Source organism: Pogoniulus pusillus, chromosome 9 (genome assembly GCF_015220805.1).
Source record: "Pogoniulus pusillus isolate bPogPus1 chromosome 9, bPogPus1.pri, whole genome shotgun sequence".
NCBI classification, from domain to species: Eukaryota; Metazoa; Chordata; class Aves; order Piciformes; family Lybiidae; genus Pogoniulus; species Pogoniulus pusillus.
In genome coordinates this window covers 13,232,553-13,253,075 of record NC_087272.1, presented here as the reverse complement: position 1 = coordinate 13,253,075, position 20,523 = coordinate 13,232,553, and the positions used below count along the sequence as shown (strand labels likewise).

General features: G+C 48.6%; 1 protein-coding gene across 10 annotated transcripts in view; it reads left to right on the top strand.

Annotated features, from left to right (window-relative positions):
- The window catches only part of EPHA5 (EPH receptor A5), a 220,036-nt gene that overhangs the window by 156,485 nt on the left and 43,028 nt on the right, over positions 1-20,523 (top strand). For 7 of the 10 annotated variants that reach the window (XM_064148552.1, XM_064148551.1, XM_064148547.1 and 4 more), the window contains 2 exons: positions 11,992-12,057; positions 19,673-19,740. In XM_064148552.1, the coding sequence (XP_064004622.1) occupies positions 11,992-12,057; positions 19,673-19,740 (134 nt within the window). The remainder of the gene's footprint in view (positions 1-11,991; positions 12,058-19,672; positions 19,741-20,523) is intronic. The other 3 variants (XM_064148550.1, XM_064148549.1, XM_064148556.1) reach the window with 1 other exon arrangement.

Sequence of the window (20,523 nt, the reverse complement as noted above, 5' to 3'; positions counted from 1 at the left end):
CTTGCTCCCATGTGTAGTTCACTTCCCAATGGTTTTCAGCTCTGTGTGGGCTGACCGTGATGATTCAACCTGATTCTCACAGGGGTGTTGTCACACTTCCCTTTTAAAATAGTGAAGTGTCATATTGCAGGTCAAATTCAGATTCAGAGAATGGTTTGGGTTGGAAGGGACTTCAAAGATCATCTGATTCTAACCTGCTTGCCATGGGCAGGGACACCTCCCACTAGACCAGGTTGCCCAAGGCAGCATCCAACCTGGCCTTGAACACGTCCAGGGAAGGTGCCTCAGCCATATCCCTGGGCAATCTGTCTCACCACCCTCACTTGAAAGAATTTCTTCCTAATCTCCAGTCTAAATCTCCCCACCTCAAGCTCAAGTCCATTCCTTCTTGTCCTATTGCTACAAGCCTCTGTCTCAAGTTCCTCCCAAGCTCTCCTGTAGCCCCTTCAGGTACTGTAAGGCTGCTCTAGGGTCTCCCCAAAGCCTACTGGTCTCCAGGCTGAAATATCCAAGAGCCCATACCTTTGCACTCAGAGCTCACAGCAGGCTTTGCTGGCAAAAGTTGACTTTAGGAAAACACGTGGAAAGAAAAGGAGAAGAAACTCAGAATGGCTAAAAACATCTCAAGTTTTGGCCCAGTCTGGATTTAATTTTTCATGTGTAAGACACTAATGTCTTCCCCACCTGCTGGCAAATTCCCACCATGGAGGGCAACTCTCAGCTTCCAACCATCAAGCAAACTCATGGACTTCTCATGTGCTTAAGCACAGGCAAGTAACAAAATCCTGGGCTGTAGCATCTTTGGTAACTCTAAGGTGATGGAAGTTGATGGGGAACAAGGGATTGTGGTACTGGGAGGAAATCTGGCTTGGATCAGATCAATTTACCCTGCAGCACTGGATTTGGGTAGCAGCCAGCATACAGAGTGCCTTTTTTTTTCATCTCCTGCATGTGTATTTTTAATAGCAGTAGTCAAATGATGCAGCATCCCTCGTGCAAAGCCGTGTGAGGTGTATCAGTTGATCAGGTTGAATTTGTTGTCACTGTAGAATAAACGTTTATCCTCCTGAGGTACCCATCAGCCCACTGCTCTTTCATGGTGCAGGTCAGTCTTAAACTCGTGTCTAGCAAGGTGCCTGTAAGTGACAGGCTGTTGTAAGTGTCACAGGTAGTTACTGGCTAAGGAACTGTGCTGATACTGAGCATATTGGCTGAGGGGCTTGAGGAACTGTGCTGATACTGAACTTATTGGCTGAGGGTCTTATTTCCCAGAGGAGGTAAGCTTACCAACCTGCAAACCCGATGCTGAGCAGCTCTAGCCCCAGGCATAAGGCATCCATGGAGGGGCACAGTTATTTCTTATCTTAAAAGGTAAGTGTACTGCCAGGCTCAGCTTCACTCTGGGGCTGAGAACGGCTGTCTCTTCTAGCTAAGCTGCTGGAGCTCCTGTCATCTGCTTTGAGTGACTTGTTTGGCTTAAAAATGGAAAAGTAGATGCAGAAGAAGTGTGCAGTGGTGTGGTAGGGTTGGATGGCTGTGGGCCATTCACACCAGGGGCTACAGGAAAGCTGCAGTTGAGAAGAATTGGCTCTGAATGCTGTAGGCAAGAGTTCAAGTCTCTCTGTAAATGCTGAAGGTGTTGAGTCAAAGCCCACCTGAGCAGAGACTTGCACTGAAGGTGTTGAGTCAAAGCCCACCTGAGCAGAGCAGGGGATTTGGAGCTTGGCCTCCACCAGCCTGGGTGCACACTTCTATTGATCCATGTGTGTCTGTAGAGAACCTATGGATGTAGGCTGGTACCTCTGCAAGGAGGATTCTGGGATGGTTCAATCACTGACAGAGGGACATGTCCCTCTGTGGCCATGAGGAATTGCAACCATGTGGCAATCAGCAGCTCTCATGGCCACAGGGTTGGCAAGTATTCAGGACCCTTCTGAGGAAAACATACCCATGCAGGTCTCCTTTTTGCTGCTGCTCTCTCCAGTCTAAGCAAGCAGTTGCAATGCCTGAGCTATTTGTCATCAGTTCTCATTAGTTATGTCCTTCTGTCCTTTGCCCTAATGGGCTTTCCAGGACGTGCTTCCTCTTGGCTCTGTCTCTTGCCATGTTTATAATAGCCCTTGTCTCCTTTGGCCACAACTTCTGTTGCCACCTCTGCTGCTGCTCTAATCACGTCTCTCAGTGTGAACACCAGAGCAGTAGAACAGAATCACAGAACGTCAAGGGTTGGAAGGAAGGGACCTCTAGAGATCATCTATGCCCAGGAACTTCTCCATGGTGGATGTGCAGGAAGGGATAGGCACAGGGAGATGAGTTCTTGCTCCGCTTTTATCTTTTCAACTCTTCTTCTAAACTGGTAAAAGCCAAACTGGTAAAAGCCAAGTCCCTCAACTGGATGGAGTAGTGGAAAAGCCTCCAGTGCCAAGATATGGTCCATCGTTAAGGAATTAGCTTCAAAACCACAAAGCTTCTAGGTAGCTTTGGCTTCCTGTGAATTTTAAGCCCCTCTAGTGTGCTGAGTGAGTCCTGAGAAGAGTAAAATAAACCCCAGAAGCCTGGAAAGCTGACAGCCAATTTGAAATTAAACAAAGCAAAACAAAAAAATTGCTCCTGTTGAGAAGAAGCAGAGATGCTGCTGAAATTTATCACTCACTGCTTTGCCTTGGATATGATTTTGAGACAATTCCTGGAGTGAGCCTCCTGCTGTGACACTGCAGGGGTGATAAACACATTCCAAGTCATGGGATAATCCCTTTCTGAAGCTGTTAACCTGCTTCTGGAAGATGCTTTTCTCCATCTTTGGAGTAGTTAGCATTCTTCTGGGGGTGTAAGTTTCCTTTCCTAATGTTTTCCCATTCTTGCTATTAGAAAATTTTGAGCTGCAGGAGTTGCTCCAACTGGCACCACCACTGCTTTACACACCAAGCAAGCCATGCAAAACCCAGACTCTGTCTTTTCTGCTAGGGCAGGGGAGCAGGTACTGCCTGGCAGCAAAGCTAAGGAGAAAAACCCTCTTGCTCTGCAGTACTGGATCATTTTGGATGGAAAAGGCAGATAACACAGGTTCACAGATTGCATTGGGTTGGAAGGGACTCTCAAAGCTCACCTTGCCCAGCCTCACTGCAGGCAGCAGGGACATCTCCAACTAGAGCAGGCTGCTACGTTGAGTTCAATCTTGAACGTTTTTAGGGATGGGACCTCAACCACATCCCTGGGCAACCTGTTGCAGTATTTCACCAGCCTCGTCGTGCAAACTTCCTCCTGATGTCCAACCTAAATCTGGCCTGCTCCAGTTTCAAACCATTGCCCCTTGTACTATCACCACAGGCCCTTCTAAACAGTCTCTCCCCAGACTTCCTGTAGGTCCTCTTCAGATATTGAAAGACAGCTCTTGGGTCTCCTTGAAGCCTTATCTTATCCAGGTTGAACAGCCCCAACTCTCTCTGCCTGTCCCTATAGAAATGCTCCAGCTCTCTGATAATCTTCCTGGCCTCCTCTGGACCATCTCCAGCAGGTTCATGTGTCTCTTATGTTGGGGGCCCCTTTAAGATCACTGAATCCAGCCGTTGCAGGAAGGACGTAGCTTGGCCAGCTCCTGCAGACATGCTCCTTGTTGCTGTCTCTGTGCTGCTTCCAGGCTCCTGGGAGGCCCTGGCCACCCCAGAATGAGGCTATTCCTGCCTAGGATGCTGTATGGCATCTTTTTGTACCTCTTCTGCCAAGTGCCAGGCTAAAGCAAGCAGGGACTTGAGAGCAGCCCTGCAGTGAGAAGGGGAGGATGTCCTCCTGTGCTCATAGAACTGGGAGGTTTGCTGGGCTCTGCAGGCTTTCTATTTTCCATCAGGTCCCTGGAGGGAGAAGTTTCCACACACACCCCTCTTAGAATTTTTTTTTTTTGCTTTCCAGTATCTCTGCAGCTTTCTCTGCAAGTAACATCTTGGCATCTGCTATTGGCAGCTGGCCCTCAAGCAAAGGTCAACTGAGCAGTAGTCACAGTGGCATTTCTATGTGCCAGCATCCGTCTGTGGCAGCGTGGTTTGTGTCTGAAGCTGGGAATTTTGAAACAAGCAGGCTTTGCCCTGAACAATTAAGCTGTGCTGCAGAGCTGATTTACTTGCAGATGCTCCAGAAAACTCTTCCTCTGAAGAGTGTCCTCTGAACAAGGTCATCAATGCCAGGCAAAATAGCTGCTGGCTTTTTAAAGTTCCCTCCCTTCTTTGCACCAAGGGCGATATTAATAATATAACCATCAGGATTACAAATCAAAGTGGCTCACTAAATCAGCAGAAAAATAAAATAGAGAGAAGGGGATTGAAAATCTGTTCTTAAAGCAGCTGCAAGCAGTGAATTAAAGAGCAGGGAGCTGTTACCACCTGTGTGTTGTTAGGGCTCTGTCTGATTTTTGTGAGTGCGATGCCTTCGACGCATAAAGCAAGGCTGGAAATTTTGCTTTCCCAGCAGTGCTTTGATTCACAGTCACAGATTGCACTGGGTTGGAAGGGACCTTCAAAGGTCATCTTGTCCATTGCCCCTGCACTCAGCAGGGACACCTCCAACTAGATCAGTTCACTGCCACTTAGCACCACTGTTCCTGGTTGAGGGATATATTGATCTAAAACCCTGACAGATCTTTGGTGTACAGTCTGTGCCAGACAACTATAGACTCATGGAATGGGTTGGGTCAGAAGGGTCTTGAAACATCATCCAGTTCCAGCCCTCTGCCATAGGCAGGGGACACCTCCCATGAGACCAGGTTGCTCAAGGCCTCCTCCAGCCTGGCCTTGAACACCTCTAGGGAGGAGGCACCCACAACTTGCCTGGGCAACCTATTCCAATGTCTTGCCACCCTCACTCAAAAGAATTTCTTCCTAATCTCCAGTCTCAGTCTGCCCTCTTGCAGTTCAAAGTTATTCCCCCACCCATATGACTACAAGCCCTCATCAGAAGTTCCTCTTCAGCGCTCCTGTAGCCTCCTTCAGGTGCTGGAAGGTTGCTCTAAGGTCTCCCCAGACCCTTTTCTTCTCCAGACTGAACAATGCCAGTCACAAAGATCCTTGAGCTTAGTCTTGCAAGGAGCAATAATGTGTTGCTGTCATCCTGTTACATCCTGCAATCTGAGACAGGAAGCCATGTCTGCACCAGCCTAGAAGACCCGCTGCTCCAGAGCAGTTCTCCCTCTTTTGTCCTTCAACCCAAACCCTGTTAGAAATGCTGGTGCAGAGAGGGTCTTAGAGTGAGTGTTAAGAAACTTCAGGTCCCTCCATTCTCTGGAACATTTGTAGCACTAAACAAAACCCTGGGCTTCCAAAACAGCCAAATGGGGATGCTGTTAGGTCAGTGCCGTTTGCGAAAGCTGCCCCAAATAACTAGGAAATGTACTGAGCATCTGCATTTATGGCCAGCTACCCATTATGGATGACCTTTCCATCTCAAGTGATCTTCCAAAGAACCAGAGGGAGCTTTTGATAGAGGGGAAAAAAAAACAGCCAAGATATGAGGCCACAAAACACTGCCCCTAGCCCTGTGTTGTACTTACATAGAAAGTCTCATCTGGCAAGGAAGGAGCCTGCAAAAGACAAAGCAAATACAAACCTTGCCACCTAGGTAGTGGCAATTAGATGCTTCTGCACCAGGGAATCCATCTCTGACCTCAGCTGATTTATACTTTTAACTACGAGCCCCTGCGGTGGCAGAAAGCTATGTTCTGCCCACAAAGAACTGCATCATGTTAAAATGGGAGCAGAAAGTGGTGTATAGCTTATGTCCTGAGCTGATGTTTGCAACCTGCCATCGTGTGGAATGTTCAAATGGGCAATTTTTTCCACCACTCCCCTCTCATGCTATGTTCCAAGATGTGTCAGGGCTTTACAAAACAGGCTTTTGGGGATATTTCCGTAGGAAACGGAAGACAGCTTGGAGATAACATTTTTCATAGAGCATTTTTCCAGCCTGAGTCATTGGTTTGTGTTGTGGCTTTTTAAAGGATTTTTATCTCTGTGTTCTTGCCTGCTCTTCCTTCTTCCTACAGGACATTGTCTCCCGTGATTTAGAGCCACTTTATGATGCAGCCCTGCTGCCAAATACTCCCCACGAGTAGCCAAGCCAAGCCCAAATTCCCAGCTGCCAAGAGCAGGCAGGGTCTCGTCCTGTTCTGTGTTTAGGTCAAGGTTGCTGTGACCTCCCCTCTGTTAACAACCTCTCTGCTCCTTCAGGGCTCCTTTTCCCAGCCAGCAGTGTTAGCTGCACTGCTACACTAACAGGATAGCAAGTTATGACCCCAGAGCTCATTCCCGGTGCAGTTCCTGTCACTGGATGCATTGCTCTCCCTCCACTTAGGGCTTGTACAGATAACCCAAGAATGCCCTTCCAGTACCTGAAGAAGAGTACAGAAGTCTGCAGAGGGACTGTTTCCAAAGGCCTACAGTGATAGCATGAGGGGCAATGGTTTGAAATGAGAGAAGAGCAGATTGAGAGTGGATGTTAGGAAGAAGTTCTGCACCATGAGGATGCTGGAACACTGCAACAGGGTGCCCAGGGAGGGAGTTGAGGCCCCATCCATGGATATTCAAGGTGAAGCTGGACAAGTCTCTAAGCAACTGATGTAGTGGAGGATGTACTTGCTGCCCACAGTGGGGTTGGACTGGAAGAGCTTTGGAGGTCCCTTCCAAGCCAAACCATTCTGTAAGGTCTGCTTGAGCTTCTGCATTCTCAGTTCTTCTCCAGCAGCACAGGGAACATCCCTTACTGTCTCAAATAGGTTTAGCTCCTCAGCAAGAGCAGGTGACTCCTTACACATTATGTATTTCTGGGCAAAGAAGGAACACCCAGTGTGCAGTTCTGCTGCTCTGATGCCCAAAGGAAGCATGTTGACTCACAAAGTGCTTGGTGTGGTGCTGGCCTCCTGACCTGGAGAAGCGGGAAGCAACCGTTGCCATCACAGAAGCCTGGCTGAAGGATTAGAAACATCTTCCCAGACACCCTCAAGTAATTGCAAGCCTCTGAAGAACATCCCATTAGAGCAGCTTATTAAAAGCAGCAAACAAGCCTTTCATTTATCAAGACTCCAGAAGTCTTCAAGAGAAAACTCTTAAAAGCCACAGCTATATTTGGCAGAGCCTCTTCCAAGATCTATCTAGCCACCAGCGGTGGAGTTGAATTCCAAATGCTCTCTGGGTCATCTGCAGACTTGTGGTCAATTAATTACCTTGATTGCAGGCACAGTTGTTGGGGCCCATCATAGAGATACACATTTCATTAAGAGCCTGTAGGGTCTGAACCCATGCCAAGGGTGTTTGTAAGGCCTCCTAGCCAAGCTTTATTGAATTCTACTCTCCATATATTTGGGTTTGCAAGCCACAGAGACACTGTGTGGGTCACCTGTGCCACAACTGGAGGAGTGTTGGCTTTGTGTCCCTGAGATAACCAAAATCAGTAGAGTTGGTCTAGCCAAGAAGCGGAGCAGTGCCAGCAGACCAGGAAGGTCCAGAAGGTGCTGCTGCAGCTCAGGGTTCCTCTGCATTGCCTCTGGCCATCTGCAGCCCTTTCACAGAATCACAGAATGGTAGGGGTTGGAAAGGACCTCTAGAAATCATCAAGTCCAACATGGGTATGCCTAGATGAGGTTGCACAGGAACACATCCAGGTGGGCTTTCCTTGAGCCAGGGCTCAAAGCAGAAGTCACATCTTGTTTCAAGCCAGATTGGCTTTTGTAGACACTGCTGCCTCAGAGGTGTTTTTGAACATCTCTCCTGGGAAGAAAGACTGAGAGACCTGGAGCTGTTTAGCCTAGACAGGAGAAGGCTGAGAGGGAATCTTATCAAAGTCTATATATATCTGAAGGATGGGGAGTACGGAGAAGGGGCCAGGCTCTTTTCAGTGGTGTTCTGTGGTAGGACAAGGGGCAGTGGATACAAAGTGGAACACAGGAAGTTCTATGTCAACTTGAGGAGAAATTCCATCGCAGTGAGGGTGTTGGAGCACTGGAGCAGGCTGCCCAGAGAGGTTATGGAATCTCCTCCTCTGGAGACTTTCCAGACCCACCTGGATGCATTCCAGTATGACTTGCTCTAGGTGATCCTGTTTTAGCAGGGGAGATGGACTGAATGATCTCCAGAGGTCCCTTCCAACCCCTGCCATTCTATGATATTCTGAGGTTGGTCTGCCTAGTTGAGCCATCCTTTTAACACAAGCACTGCCAAATCTTCCTTTGCCCTGACTGTTCAGACCAAGTAGTCCATTCCCTTACATATCCAAGTGCTCCTGGGACTGGAATGTGAATTTGGTTGCCTGCTGATCCAGTCAAGTTTGTTTCTAAGATCTTTGAATTTCTCTTAATATTACAGCTTGGGGTATTTTGAACCCAGGTGCACAGCATGATGTGATGGGTGTGCAGGAGCATGACTGCATTGGGGCATATTTCACTTGCATTGGAGCATTTTGTTCCTCCTCATCAAGGAAGCAAGTAAGATCTGAGGAGAGACCTCACTGTGCTCTACAACTCCCTGAAAAGAGGTCGCAGAGAGGTGGGGATTGATCTCTTCTCCCTAGTATCAGGTGATAGGATGAGAGGAAATGGCCTGAAATAGTGCCAGGGGAAGCTTAGGTTGGAGATCAGAAACAATTTCTTTGCTGCAAGAGTCAGGTGTTGAAACAGGCTGCCCAGGAAGGTGGTGGAGTCACCATCCCTGGAGGTGTTCAAGAAAGGTGTGGCCTTGGCACTTTGGGCCATGGTTTAGTGGCTGTGGTGGTGTTGGGTTGATGGCTGGTGTTGATGATCTTAGAGGCCTTTTCCAATCCAAACAATTCAGTGATTCAGTGCAGGGAACCGTTTTGGTCTTGGATCATCATGGTTGCTGGTGAGGTGCATAAAGACTTCTCTTTGTTGGAGGAAACAGGGAGCTCACTTCATTGTAAGTGCTTTGGTCTCAGGTTAATTGAAGTGCTGTTTACAAACCCTTTAATTTGCACGATGGGCAATGTGGGAAGGTCTGGTGGCAACAACTGTTAGAAAATGCTTTGAGGAAAAGGAACTCGTAGCTAAAATGTATGCAGAGTGCTTACAGCCACAGGGATCTCCTAGAGGTGTAACAGTTCCCTGCATTCAAATCCTGCAAGTGTAAACCCAGAAACTGGAAAAAAATATTCTAAATCTATAATGCTTGGGTTCTCTTTGTGTGCTTTTGACCTCTGAGGTTAAACTGGATCAATGGAATTACAGAATCATTTTATTTGGAAAAGAGTTTTGAGATCATCCAGTCCAACCATTCTCTAACTGTGCCAAGGCTGGTGCTAAACCATGGCCCTCAGCACCACATCTCTGCCTCTCTGAAATACCTCCAGGAATTCAGTCATCTCCCTGGGCAGCCTGTGCCAGGCTTTGACTGCCCTTTTGGTCAAGAAGTTTTTTCGAAGATCTATCCTAAACCTCCCCTGGTGCAGCTTGAGGCCATTTCCTCTCCTCCTAACACTTGTTTCTAGGGACAAGAGACCAACCCTCACCTCACTGCAACTTCCTTTCAGGGAGTTGTAGAGAGCAAAGAGGTCTCACCTTAGCCTCCTCTTCTCCAGACTAGACAACCCTTTTTCATCAGCCCTGTTCTCCAGACCCTTCACCAGCTTTGTTACCCTTCTTTGGACCTGCTCTAGCTCCTCAATGTCCTTGTAATGAGGAGCCCAAAACTGAACCTGGGATTCAAGCTGTGGCCTCAGTAGTGCTAAGTGCAGGAGCACGATCACTGCCCCTGGTCATGCTGGCCACACCATTGCTGATTCTGGCCAGAATGCTGGTAGCCTTATTGGCCACCTGGGCACACATTGGCTTACCTTCAGACAGCTGCTAATCAACACCCCCAGGACTTTCTCTACTGGACAGCTTTCCAGCCATTCTGCCCAGGCCTGGATCTTTCATGGGGGTGATGTAGCCCAAGTGTAGGACCCAGCAGTTGGATTGCACCAAATGGGACATTATGAAAACACAAAATACTGTTAATTATATTAAAAAAAACCAAAACCATAAAGAAAAGTTGGCATCAGTGTTTACCAAGTGTTAGCAACTTGTTTTGCTGGTGGGAAAGGAGCTTCTTCACGGGTTCTAATTTAAGTAAGAACATAATCCAGGCTGTAATTCTGGAGATCATTGCATGCCTGAAGTTATTTCACATCAAGAATTCCAGGCAGTGCAGTTGCAGAATGTTAATTTTCTCTAAATAGGCTATTTTATTATTATTTTTGTTGGTAAGGATGACAGATGATTTGAGGAGAAATGATGAGTGAGATCTGAAGCTGACTTTAACTGGAGTACATCTGCACTGTTGAGCTCCTTCTAGATGGCCCTGGAGGTCTTCCCAGTTGTTTCTTCTGCACTGTGTTCTTATTCGGGGTGAGTTAGGCTGCAGATTTTATAACAGTAGAATTGCCCATGTCAGCTCTCTGACAAGGAGGAAAGGTGGTTACTGGTGCACAGCCAGCCTTGGGTTACAAACTGAGGGCAGCTGAGCCTCTTCCCTGATTAGACTAGCCATAGAATAGGTTGGGTTGGAAGGGGCCTCCGAAGGCCATCCAGTCCAACCCCTTGCAGTCAGCAGGGGCATCTTCCACTAGATCAGCTTTCTCAGAGCCTTGTCCAGCCTCACCTTGAATATCTCCAGGGATGGGAGCTCAACTGCCTCCTTGTTGCAGTGTTCCAGCATCCTCATGGTGCATAACCTGTTCCTAGCTTCCAACCTAAATCTCCTCTTCCTAATTTCAACCCTCAGCAGCCTTCAGAAGTGAGCTGTGCAGGCACTCAGTGCCACATTTTGAGTTTATTTAGGCTGAATGTTCTCCCATGACTCCTAAAGTCCTGCTTCTGCAGATGTGCAGTGCATGTGCAGGGCTTCACTGATACAAGGAGACCCAGAAACAGATGGGGGAATTGAGTACATGCACAAGGGTCTGCAAAGGTAGGGCTTGCCTTCAGCCAGTGCTTTTATTGAAAGGAGATTGTAACTGTACCACACACAGCACTTGTGGAACTGAGTCACTTTGCTTGTTGCACGGCAGCTGCTCAAGTTTAACCACATGGATGTGTGGCTCCATTAATCCTAATGGTGGTACTCAAGTATGATGAGCACATAGAATCATGGCATTTCAGACTGGTTTTGGTTAGAAAAGGTCTTTGAGATCATGAAATCCAACCGTTATCAAACACTACCAAGGCTGGTGCTAAATCATGGCTCTCAGCACTACATCTCTGCAGCTCTGAAACACCTCAAGGAGTGGGGATTCAACCACCTCCCTGGGCTGCCAGTTCCAGTGTTGAGAGCCCTTTAAGTCAAAAAGTTTCTTCTAATGTCCAACCTGAACCTCCCCTGGTGCAATACTGTGTGATGGTTTGGGAGTTACCCACCCCCCAACACAATGAATTCACCCAGACCAGACTCAGCCAGCTGGAAGTTAAGGAATGAAGCCTTATATTCACAGCTTAGCACAATGTACAAGCAGTTATTTACAATATCCAGCACACATGGTTAATTGCTTTTCAGGATCTGTATACTTTCCCCATGGTGCTTGTCATAAAATGGTTTGGGCTGGAAGAGGCCTTCAAGATCATCCAGTTCCAACACCCTGCCACGGGGAGGGACACCTCCCCATAGACCAAGCTGCTCAAGGCCTCATCCAGCCTGACCTTGAACATCTCCAACAGTAGCATGCCATGAAATTCTTGCAGTTCAAAGTGTTAAGGTACAAAAAAATAATTGCAGTAGATTCACAGAATCACAGAATGATTTGGGTTGGGAGGGACCTTGGAGATCATCTAGTTCCAACCCACATGCCATGGGCAGGAACACCTTCCACAAGACCAGCTTGCTCAAGGTCTCACCCAACCTGGCTTTAGCAGTCAGAAATAAGTAAGAAGAAAGAAGTGGATATAATAATGTTGGAAATATGCTTGCACCTTGCCAGGGCAGTGGGATTATTCCTTATCCTGGGCCTTTTTGTTCTACTTTTCAGTTGCTGCGATCATGGCGGTGGGTGGGCTTCTACTCTGCGTGCTGTTGCCTATCCGAGCCTTACATGGTCAGTGTTCCCACCTGTGCTGGCACCTATTTTCGTGTCCTTCTTCCATGTTTTCTGTGCAGTCTGCCTCTCCCTCCCTTGACTGGCCTGGAGATTGCTTTGTCATCTGTGCTCTCCTCCAAGCTTGCCTATCTCAACAGCGGGAGATAGCATGACCCGAAGCAGAGTTTGTCTCCAGGAAAAGCAGGAGTCCCAGGGGCAAACCCCAGCCCTGCTGTGTTGTGCAGTGATCCATGCAGACACCACACCAGCCATGTCATGGTGTCAAAACATCAAGTGTGCTGAGCACTTCATCAGACTCTGTTTCTCGTCACCAGAAGGGGCTGGGAGAGGGCATTTGTCCCTAGGAAGGAACTGTGAGTGGCAGGGTGTTCGGTAGCATGTGAGCTGCATGTCAGTGAAATGGGCTGTGTCATCGCCATACATCCCCATGTGTGACACACCAGGCAATGACACCATGCTGATTGCCAAGGATATGCTCCACCAGCAGTGGACATATCTCTGTGGGCCTCAAGAGCTATACAGCCATGCTGCATGCTGCCCTATTCTGCCACCACCTGGGTTGCCTCACCAGATTCTGCTCTCTGGTGCTCTCCCCTCTCTTTCTAACTAACCTAAGGCAGGGTCATTTTCACGTCTGCTGGTTTGACTGGACACCAGTTGAGTTGTTCCCTGAAGGTCTGGTCTTTAAATCAGCTGTAATATGTGCAGACAGAGATCTTCCTGCAGCTCCTGGGAGACTCATGAAATCACCACCTTGTCCAGATGACTGCTGGAGACTCTAGGAGCATTGAGATGGTGGTGTTAAATTGGGAAGGCTTTGCAGCATAGCTGGGCAGGAGGTGTGAAACTCCTCTGCTGTGTTATCTGGGAGATCCTGAGGATTTGCATGGTGGCAACTGGGCCACGGTGCAATTCCTGGCTGTGGGGCAATAGCAGTTACCAAGATTGACCACTTCGGGGTCCTCCGGTGCTGTTTTGGCTCTGATAGAGGCCTGAACTTGGAAATGCAAGTCTCAGAGGCTCTACAGCAGAAGGTTTTTGGTTTTCTTCCTGCTGGAGCATTTTCAATTTGATTTTCATAGAATCCTAGAATGGTTTGAGTTGGAAGAGACCTCCAAAGCTCATCCAGTCCAATCCTCCTGCAGTCAGCAGGGATGTTCTCAAGCAGATCAGACTGCTCAGAGCTTTGTCCAGCCTGACCTTGAATATCTCCATTTTGGTGACTTTGGAGTGCATAAAAGCAAAGTGTTTGGCTGCAAGATGTTCTCCTGGTAGGTGTGGTCATTCCTGTGAGCCACCAGTTTGGCACTGAAAGAAAGCTTCCTGGTGCTTCTGTCGTGCCTGTGCTGCCAGTGCACAAGCAATCCCTTACTGGGAGTCCTTCTGAGAATGTCCTCAGCCAGGCTGCCAAACAGAGAGTGGCAGCAACAGAAAATGCTTCTCAGAGGAGACCAGGGATGAACTGGATGGCTACAAAGACAAGAGGTGCATAGGGAAAACTTGGCTGATCTGGAAAACACCCTCTGCAAGTTTCTTCCTAAGCTGTGGACAGACAAACAGGGCAGCAAGCAGGGAGGGGGAGGTGGGAAAAGTGACTTTGAAGCATGGCCACCATCAGTTGTGCTGTGGGAAGGCACGACAAGCTCTTTAGAGAGATTTATGGAGATCACTTCAGAGAGAGCTTCCTGCAGGAGGGGGAAATGCTTTCTTGTTTAAATTATTTTTAATTGTTCTGGAGGTTGTTTAGGAAAGCAGGGAGTCGTGCAGAGCCAAGGCAGGGAAAGACTAAAGGCCAAAAATACCACCACTGGAACTGGGAAACTTCCTTTGTAAGATGTCCAAGTTCATCAGAGGTCAAAGGCAGGGTCACACTGTGTGGAATGGGACAGCAGGAGACTGGGAAAGCAGCTGAGGAGACAGTGAGCCTGCAGCCCTTGGAAGGGAACCTGCCCTGCATCTTCTGGGGCCAGCTGTGTAGTATATATCTTTCAACTGAGCTGGAGGTCTTAGCTGGTCATCTGATGACCTTTTGTGGCTCCTTTGATCTCTTTCTCCAGGTTATAAGGTTTGGAGACCAGACAGAGGAGTCTAAGGTCTCCCTGAAGCTGCCTCTTCTGCAGGCTGAACAGCCCCAATTCCTTCAGCCTGCCTTCACAGGAGAGGTTCTCCAGCCTTTTGATCATCTTTGTGGCCTCCTCTGGACCCACTCCATCAGGTCCATGTCTCTCTTGTATTGCAAGTCCCGCAACTATGTCCTGCCCAGGTTATGACCAGAGCTGTGGCCTCAGCTAGGGAGATGGAAACTTCTTCTCTTGGGCACTCTCTGTGTTTTGGGGGATGCTTGGTGTGGCCAAGAGACCACACCCCACCCTCCAAGGGCACTACAAGGTGCAGGGTCAGCCACAAAGGTCTTCGTGGTCCATGGGGAGTGAGCTGCTCCTTTTGCCTCATTTCCTGAAGGGTTTTTCTTCACGAATTGCCTTCTGCCATGCCAGGGAGCCTGCATTGCTTTCCCAGCTGGATTCTTCATCTTCCCACCTGTCCTTTGTATATTTTATAAAGCTATATAGGGATCATTTTACAACTTCACTTTTATAATCTACCCCATCAATATTTTACAAGCTGCCTGCCAATCTGCAAGTAGTTGTTAAATAAGACATGACGCCTTAAGAGTGTTTAACGGTGCCTATTTTTTTCCTCCTCTTGATGCTTCTGTTGGCAGAGGTGTGCAAGGAAGAGATCTGCTTTCTAGATACAGAATCATGGAATGTTAGGGGTTGGGAGGGACCTCCAGAGATCATCTAGTCCAAAGCCCCTGCCAGAGCAGGATCACTGAGGGCAGGTCACACAGGTACCTATCCAGGAGGGTCTGGAAAGTCTCCAGAGGAGGAAACTCCAGAACTTCTCTGGACAGCCTGCTCCAGGGGTCCATCACCCTCACAGTGAAAAAGTTTCTCCTTCTGTTCCTGTGGAACCTGCTCTGCTCCAGCTTGCACCCATTGCCCCTTGTTCTGTCATTGGACATCCCTGAGCAGAGCCTGGCTCTGTCCTCCTGACACTGCCCTGCACATCTTTGTAAACATGAATGAGGTTACCCCTCAGGCTCCTCTTCTCCAAGCTACAGAGCCCCAGCTCTCTCACCCTTGTCTTACAAGGGAGAAACTAGAACAAATCCACATCAGGAGTAGAGAGTTGAGATGTAGGTGTACTGCTGCTGAATTAACTGTCTGAGTGTCTTCAGCTGAGTGGGAGATGAAGTGAGCATCAGGATCTTTATGCTTTTGATGACTTAGAAAAGAAAGGAAATCTATGGCTTGTGAAATGACAATAGACTGGAGGAGAAGTCTTCCATCAGAAGGCTTCTGACTCACCGCTTTTCCAGCAAATAGTAAGAGCAATTGCACTGACAGAACTGGATGATTTCACAAAGCAGTGGGAGCTATTTCTTCCTCCAAGTTGTCTTGCAAAGCCACAATATTTAGATCCTTTTATCTCCCAGGAAGGTTCTTGTATGGAGTCAAGGCTGTTAACCTGGAATTGCAGGGTTCTGGGAGATGTAGCAGAGAATCAGAGAACGTGCTAGGTTGGAAGGGACCTCTAGAGGTCATCTTGTCCAACACCCGTGCAGTAAACAGGGACATCCCCAACTAGATCAGGTTGCTCAGAGCCCCATCAAGCCTGACCTTAAATGTCTCCAGAGATGGGGCCTCCACCACCTCTCTGGGCAGCCTATTCCAGTGGTCCACCACCTTCACAGTAAAGAACTTCTTCCTGATGTCCAACCTCAATCTGCCCTTCTCTAGTTTCAAACCACTGCTCTTCATCCTATCCCTACAAACCCTTCTAAACTGTCCCTCTCCAGCTCTCCTGTAGGTCTTCTTCAGGTACTGGAAGGCTGCTCTGAGTTCTGCCTGCAGCCTTCTCTTCTCCAGGCTGAACAGCCCCAACTCTGTCTTCATAGGAGAGGTGCTTCAACTCTCTGATCACTTTTGTGGCCCTCCTCTGGACCTGCTCCCTCAGTTTAGTTGGGGAAGAAAGGAGGAAAAGCTTCTTGTGTGTGTGTGTGTGTGTTAAAGCATCTGAAGGTCAAGAAAGGAAGAGGTGTGGTTTGATTCCAGTCCTGTGGCTGGTTTCTCTAGGTACTTTAAGACAGTGAGTGTGCAAAAGGCACAATTGATTGCAACAGGCAAGGATTCACAGCAAGCTTTGCTGCTGGCACTGCCTGTGGCTTGACAGTTGCAGTCCACTAGCTGTCATTTCACTTTGGCCTGTCTCATCTAGGCTTGGTTTAATGATGCTTTGGTGGTCCTAGATCCTGGTTTTGTCTACTGATGAGAGGTGCTGCTGTGTGTGGTTATCATATTTGAGAGAGGAGGGACAGATGGTGCCAGAGGGTCTGCACTGGCCCCTCAGTGTGTGTGCCTTTGGCAGAAGGATGAATTGAAACCTCTCTTTACCTCAAGCCCAGAAAAATGACTTCTGCAGAAAACTGCTGTAACTTGGGATGACTTTCAGCAGAAGTAAACACCATGGAACTGCCAGAGGTGGGAACTGGTGCTGGTGCACATACCTCTAGCTGATATAGTTACAGGGGCAGGCAGCATGGTGAAGAAGGATCCTTTTTCACCCAGGCATGGTGAACACTAAAGTGTGCCTTGCAAAGACTCTTTCTCTCAGGCTCTCCACGCAGACAGCACTCAGTGTTTGAGTGAATTAGGCAGGAGCCCATCTGTAGCTGTGCTGTTAGAGAAAGGCAAGAAGCAGGCAGATAAGAGCCATGTCTCAGGGCACCTTGCTGCCACTTTTGTGGGTTTCACATTTGAGGCATGGTGGTCCCATGTTGGTTGTTGCTGCTGATATCAAGCCCTTATTGGACATCCTGACTGTTTATCAAGGGCAACCCATTTATCTCCCTACCTGTCAGCCCTCCCCGCCTTGTCTTCTGCGCCTTGTCTCAGTCCATTCTCCTGCACTTGCACAACCTTTGCAGTCTGCTTTTTTCCCTCCTCTCCTCTTGGCACAGGTCACACCTTCTCCCTAAGGTAAGCTTCCCTGCCTGTTCCCTGCAGCAGCCCTGGGAGCTCTTTGCTCTTTCCCTCCTCGCCCCTCTGGTGGCCAGCTCTGCTGAGGCCAGCTCAGCAGCAGTGTGTCCACCTGTCCACCCCGGTGCGTTGGGGCATGCGTTTGTACTCGTGAGCGTTTCACAAACCCAGTGCCAAAACCCTGCAGCCAAAAGGCTGCTTGCCCCTTGCATGCAGGCAGACAGCAGTTCCCTCTAATAGGACTTCATGCTGAGGGCATGTTTCATGCAGATGCCTGTTAGTGCCTCCTCCTAACTGCAGTTTTGTTTCTGCTAATTGTGCACTGCTCCTTGCTGCGAGTGCGGCTGGAGTGCTCACACTCCCCTGTCTCAAAGGTCATGGGCAAGAAAAAGAGAGCACTCCCAAGTTTCTCAGTTTTGAGTGGCTCCCTGGCAACCCAGGGCTTTGCTGAGGTGTGCTGGCTGCTGATCCCACTGTGCACTGGCTGCCTTTCAGGTGTCTTTTGTAGTGTTTGCACTCGACCAAGCACTGTCTCTCTGTCTCAAGTTCATGCATTCTGCTTGAAGGATGAGCCAGTTCCCATACCCAGTTACTGTATAAGGTCATAGAATTTGAATGGTTTGGGTTAGAAGGGACCTTAAAGATCATCTAGTTCGAACCTACCGTGGGCAGGGACACCTCCTACTAGACCATGTTGTTTAAGGCCTGATCCAACCTGGCTTTGAACACTTCCAGGCTTGGAGACTCCACAACTCCTCTGAGTGGGCAACCTCTCCTTTGCCTTACCACCCTCCTGAAGAAGAATTTCTTCCAAAGGTGTAATCTCAATCAAGCTTCTTCCAGCTCAGAGCCATTGCCCCTCCTCCTGTCATTCCATGCCTTTGTAAAAAGTCCCTCTCCAGCTCTCCTGGAGCCCCCTTGGACAGACTGACACACACATGTACTTCCTACTTACCTCATCCCGTATTTTTCCCATGTGTCTCTGTGTGAATAGAAGAGTTCTCCTCACCTGTGTGGTCACCCTGTTGCTTCCTACAACATTGTCTAAGGGAAGCAGGACTCAGGAATGCCACCAGAGCAGCCAGTTAATGCTAGTGCAACAACACAGATTCACAGAATGGTGTGGGTTGGAAGGGACCTTCAAGAGAATCTAGTTCCAATTTCCTGCTGTGGGCAGGGACACCTTCCACTAGACTAGGTTGCTCCAGGCCTTGTCCAGCCTGGCCTTGCAACAGCCAGGGGGGGATCACCTAGAAAAAGAGATAAAAGAGTGAGAGACAAGTCAAGGAAGAGCAGCCCAAGAATATTAGGAGGATGTGCTGGGGCAGATAGAACTCCCACATCTGTGCTTGCAATTCCATGGTAGGCTTCAGCAGAATTCTTGCACTGCCAGACAGGCAGTGACTCTGAGCCTTCTTCCACTTCTGTGGCTGCTGAGCAGAGGGGACTGCAGGAATAGTAGCTCCCTGGTGTAAAGACAGGAGGTGTGCAGGAACACCACCAGAGCCAGAGATCGCACAGAAGAAACCCTTGAAGGCAGCAATGCAACAGCTTTGGGGGTTTTGTAAGCCATTATTTTGTATGTGTGTAATGTGTAAGTCATTAAGGTTGGAAAAGCCCTCTGAGATCATCAAGTCCACCCATCCAATACGACCATGGCCATTAAACCATGTCCCCAAGCGCTATGTTTCTTGAACACCTCCAGGGGTGGTGACTCTACCACCTCCCTGGGCAGCCTGTTCCAATGTCTGACCATTCTTGCAGCAAAGACATTTTTTCCTAATTTCCAACCTAACCTTCCCCTGATACAGTTTCAGGCCATTTCCTCTTCTTCTATCACTTGATACTAGGAAGAAGAGACCAACCCCCACCTCACTGCAACTTCCTTTCAAGGACTTGTAGAGGGCAATGAGGTCTGCCCTCAGCCTCCTCTTCTCCACACTACACACCCCCAGTTCCCTCAGTTGCTGCTCACCAGACCTGTCCTCCAGGCCCTTCACCAGCTTTGGTGCCCTTCTCAGGACCAGATCCAGTCCCTCAATGTCCTTCTTGTAGTGAAGGCCCCAAACCTGAATGCAGGACTCAAGGTGTGGCCTGGTGCTTACTCAAGACTGTTTTCTAGAGTATCCAAATGTAAAGTCCTGTGCAAATGCCCAGTGGGTGAAGTGGAGCATGCAATGCATACAACATGGTGCCTGCAAAAGAGGCCTTGCTTATGCCTTTCTGATGTTCCATCCCATTCCCCTCACATTGTCCTTCCTGTCCTTGCTTTATTTTTTTGTTCTTAATGACTGCTGAATTAGATCTGTGGTGAAGTGGAGTAGTTGAGGAGCATCTGTGGGATTTGGTAGCACAAGGCCAACTGCAACCCAGTTGGGTCTTTGGCCCCAAATCCCCTTATGGAAATTGCAAGCGGTTTGATGAGCTAAAACTGGGACAGCAGTGACAGAGCCACTGGAGAGGGTGGATTCGTGGTCGCTCTGGGGCATTGTGTGGCTGGAAGGAAAGAGCAGGGCTTCTGCCACAGCAGAGACAAAAACACTGTTCTGGCTTTTCTTTTCTTGTTCCAGGCGATGTGGCTATAGCAAGGCTAAACAAGACCCCGAAGAAGAAAAGATGCATTTTCATAACGGCCACAGTGAGTAAAGTTCCAGCGTGTTGGGGTGGTTTTGGCTCCCTGTGGTAATGAGAAATGCAACTGAGAGGAGTTCTTTTAAATACATCAAAGAATAAATGTGTTGGTTTGCTGCTGATGCACAAAGAGTTGCTTGTTCTCTCATACAGTAAGTGTTCACCTGCCCCTGCTCTAAGCCTCGTGGACAACTGAACTACCTCATGTGTCAGCAGCTCTCCACACCTGTATGTGGAGCAGATCTCTCTAGTGAACCACTCTGGCTTTGCTGTGTGACCCCAACTGTCATTAACTTTGCCTGGCTGGCCACAAAGATTCTATGTTTTTTCTGTCCAGAATGCACATTGGAAATCCTTGCTCCACTCCAGCCAGCCTTGAGGACCAAGCTCACAGCTGCTCTTTGTCTTGGATGTCTCTGCAGAAGTGTGAGGAATACTTCCTGCTCCTAGGAAGCTTTCAGAAATGTTGTGTTAATGCCCTCATAGACAAAAATCCCTCTGCAGGGGTGCTAGAAAATCCATCTTATGGCCACTGCCAGGCCTCCATTAGATCCAAAGCCACTGTTGGAAAAGCCTGCCTTCATCAAGTGCTGTGGGATCTGGGGGTGGGTAGCAGTGAGGTGCCGCTTGAATAGAATGGTTGTGGTTGGAAAAGATTTTTAAGCTCATCCAGTCCATCCATTCTCTAACTCTGTCAAGACTGGTGCTAAGCCATGGCCCTCAGCACCGTGTCTCTGCATCTCTGAAACACCTCCAGGGATGGGGATTCAACCTCCTCCATGGAAAGCCT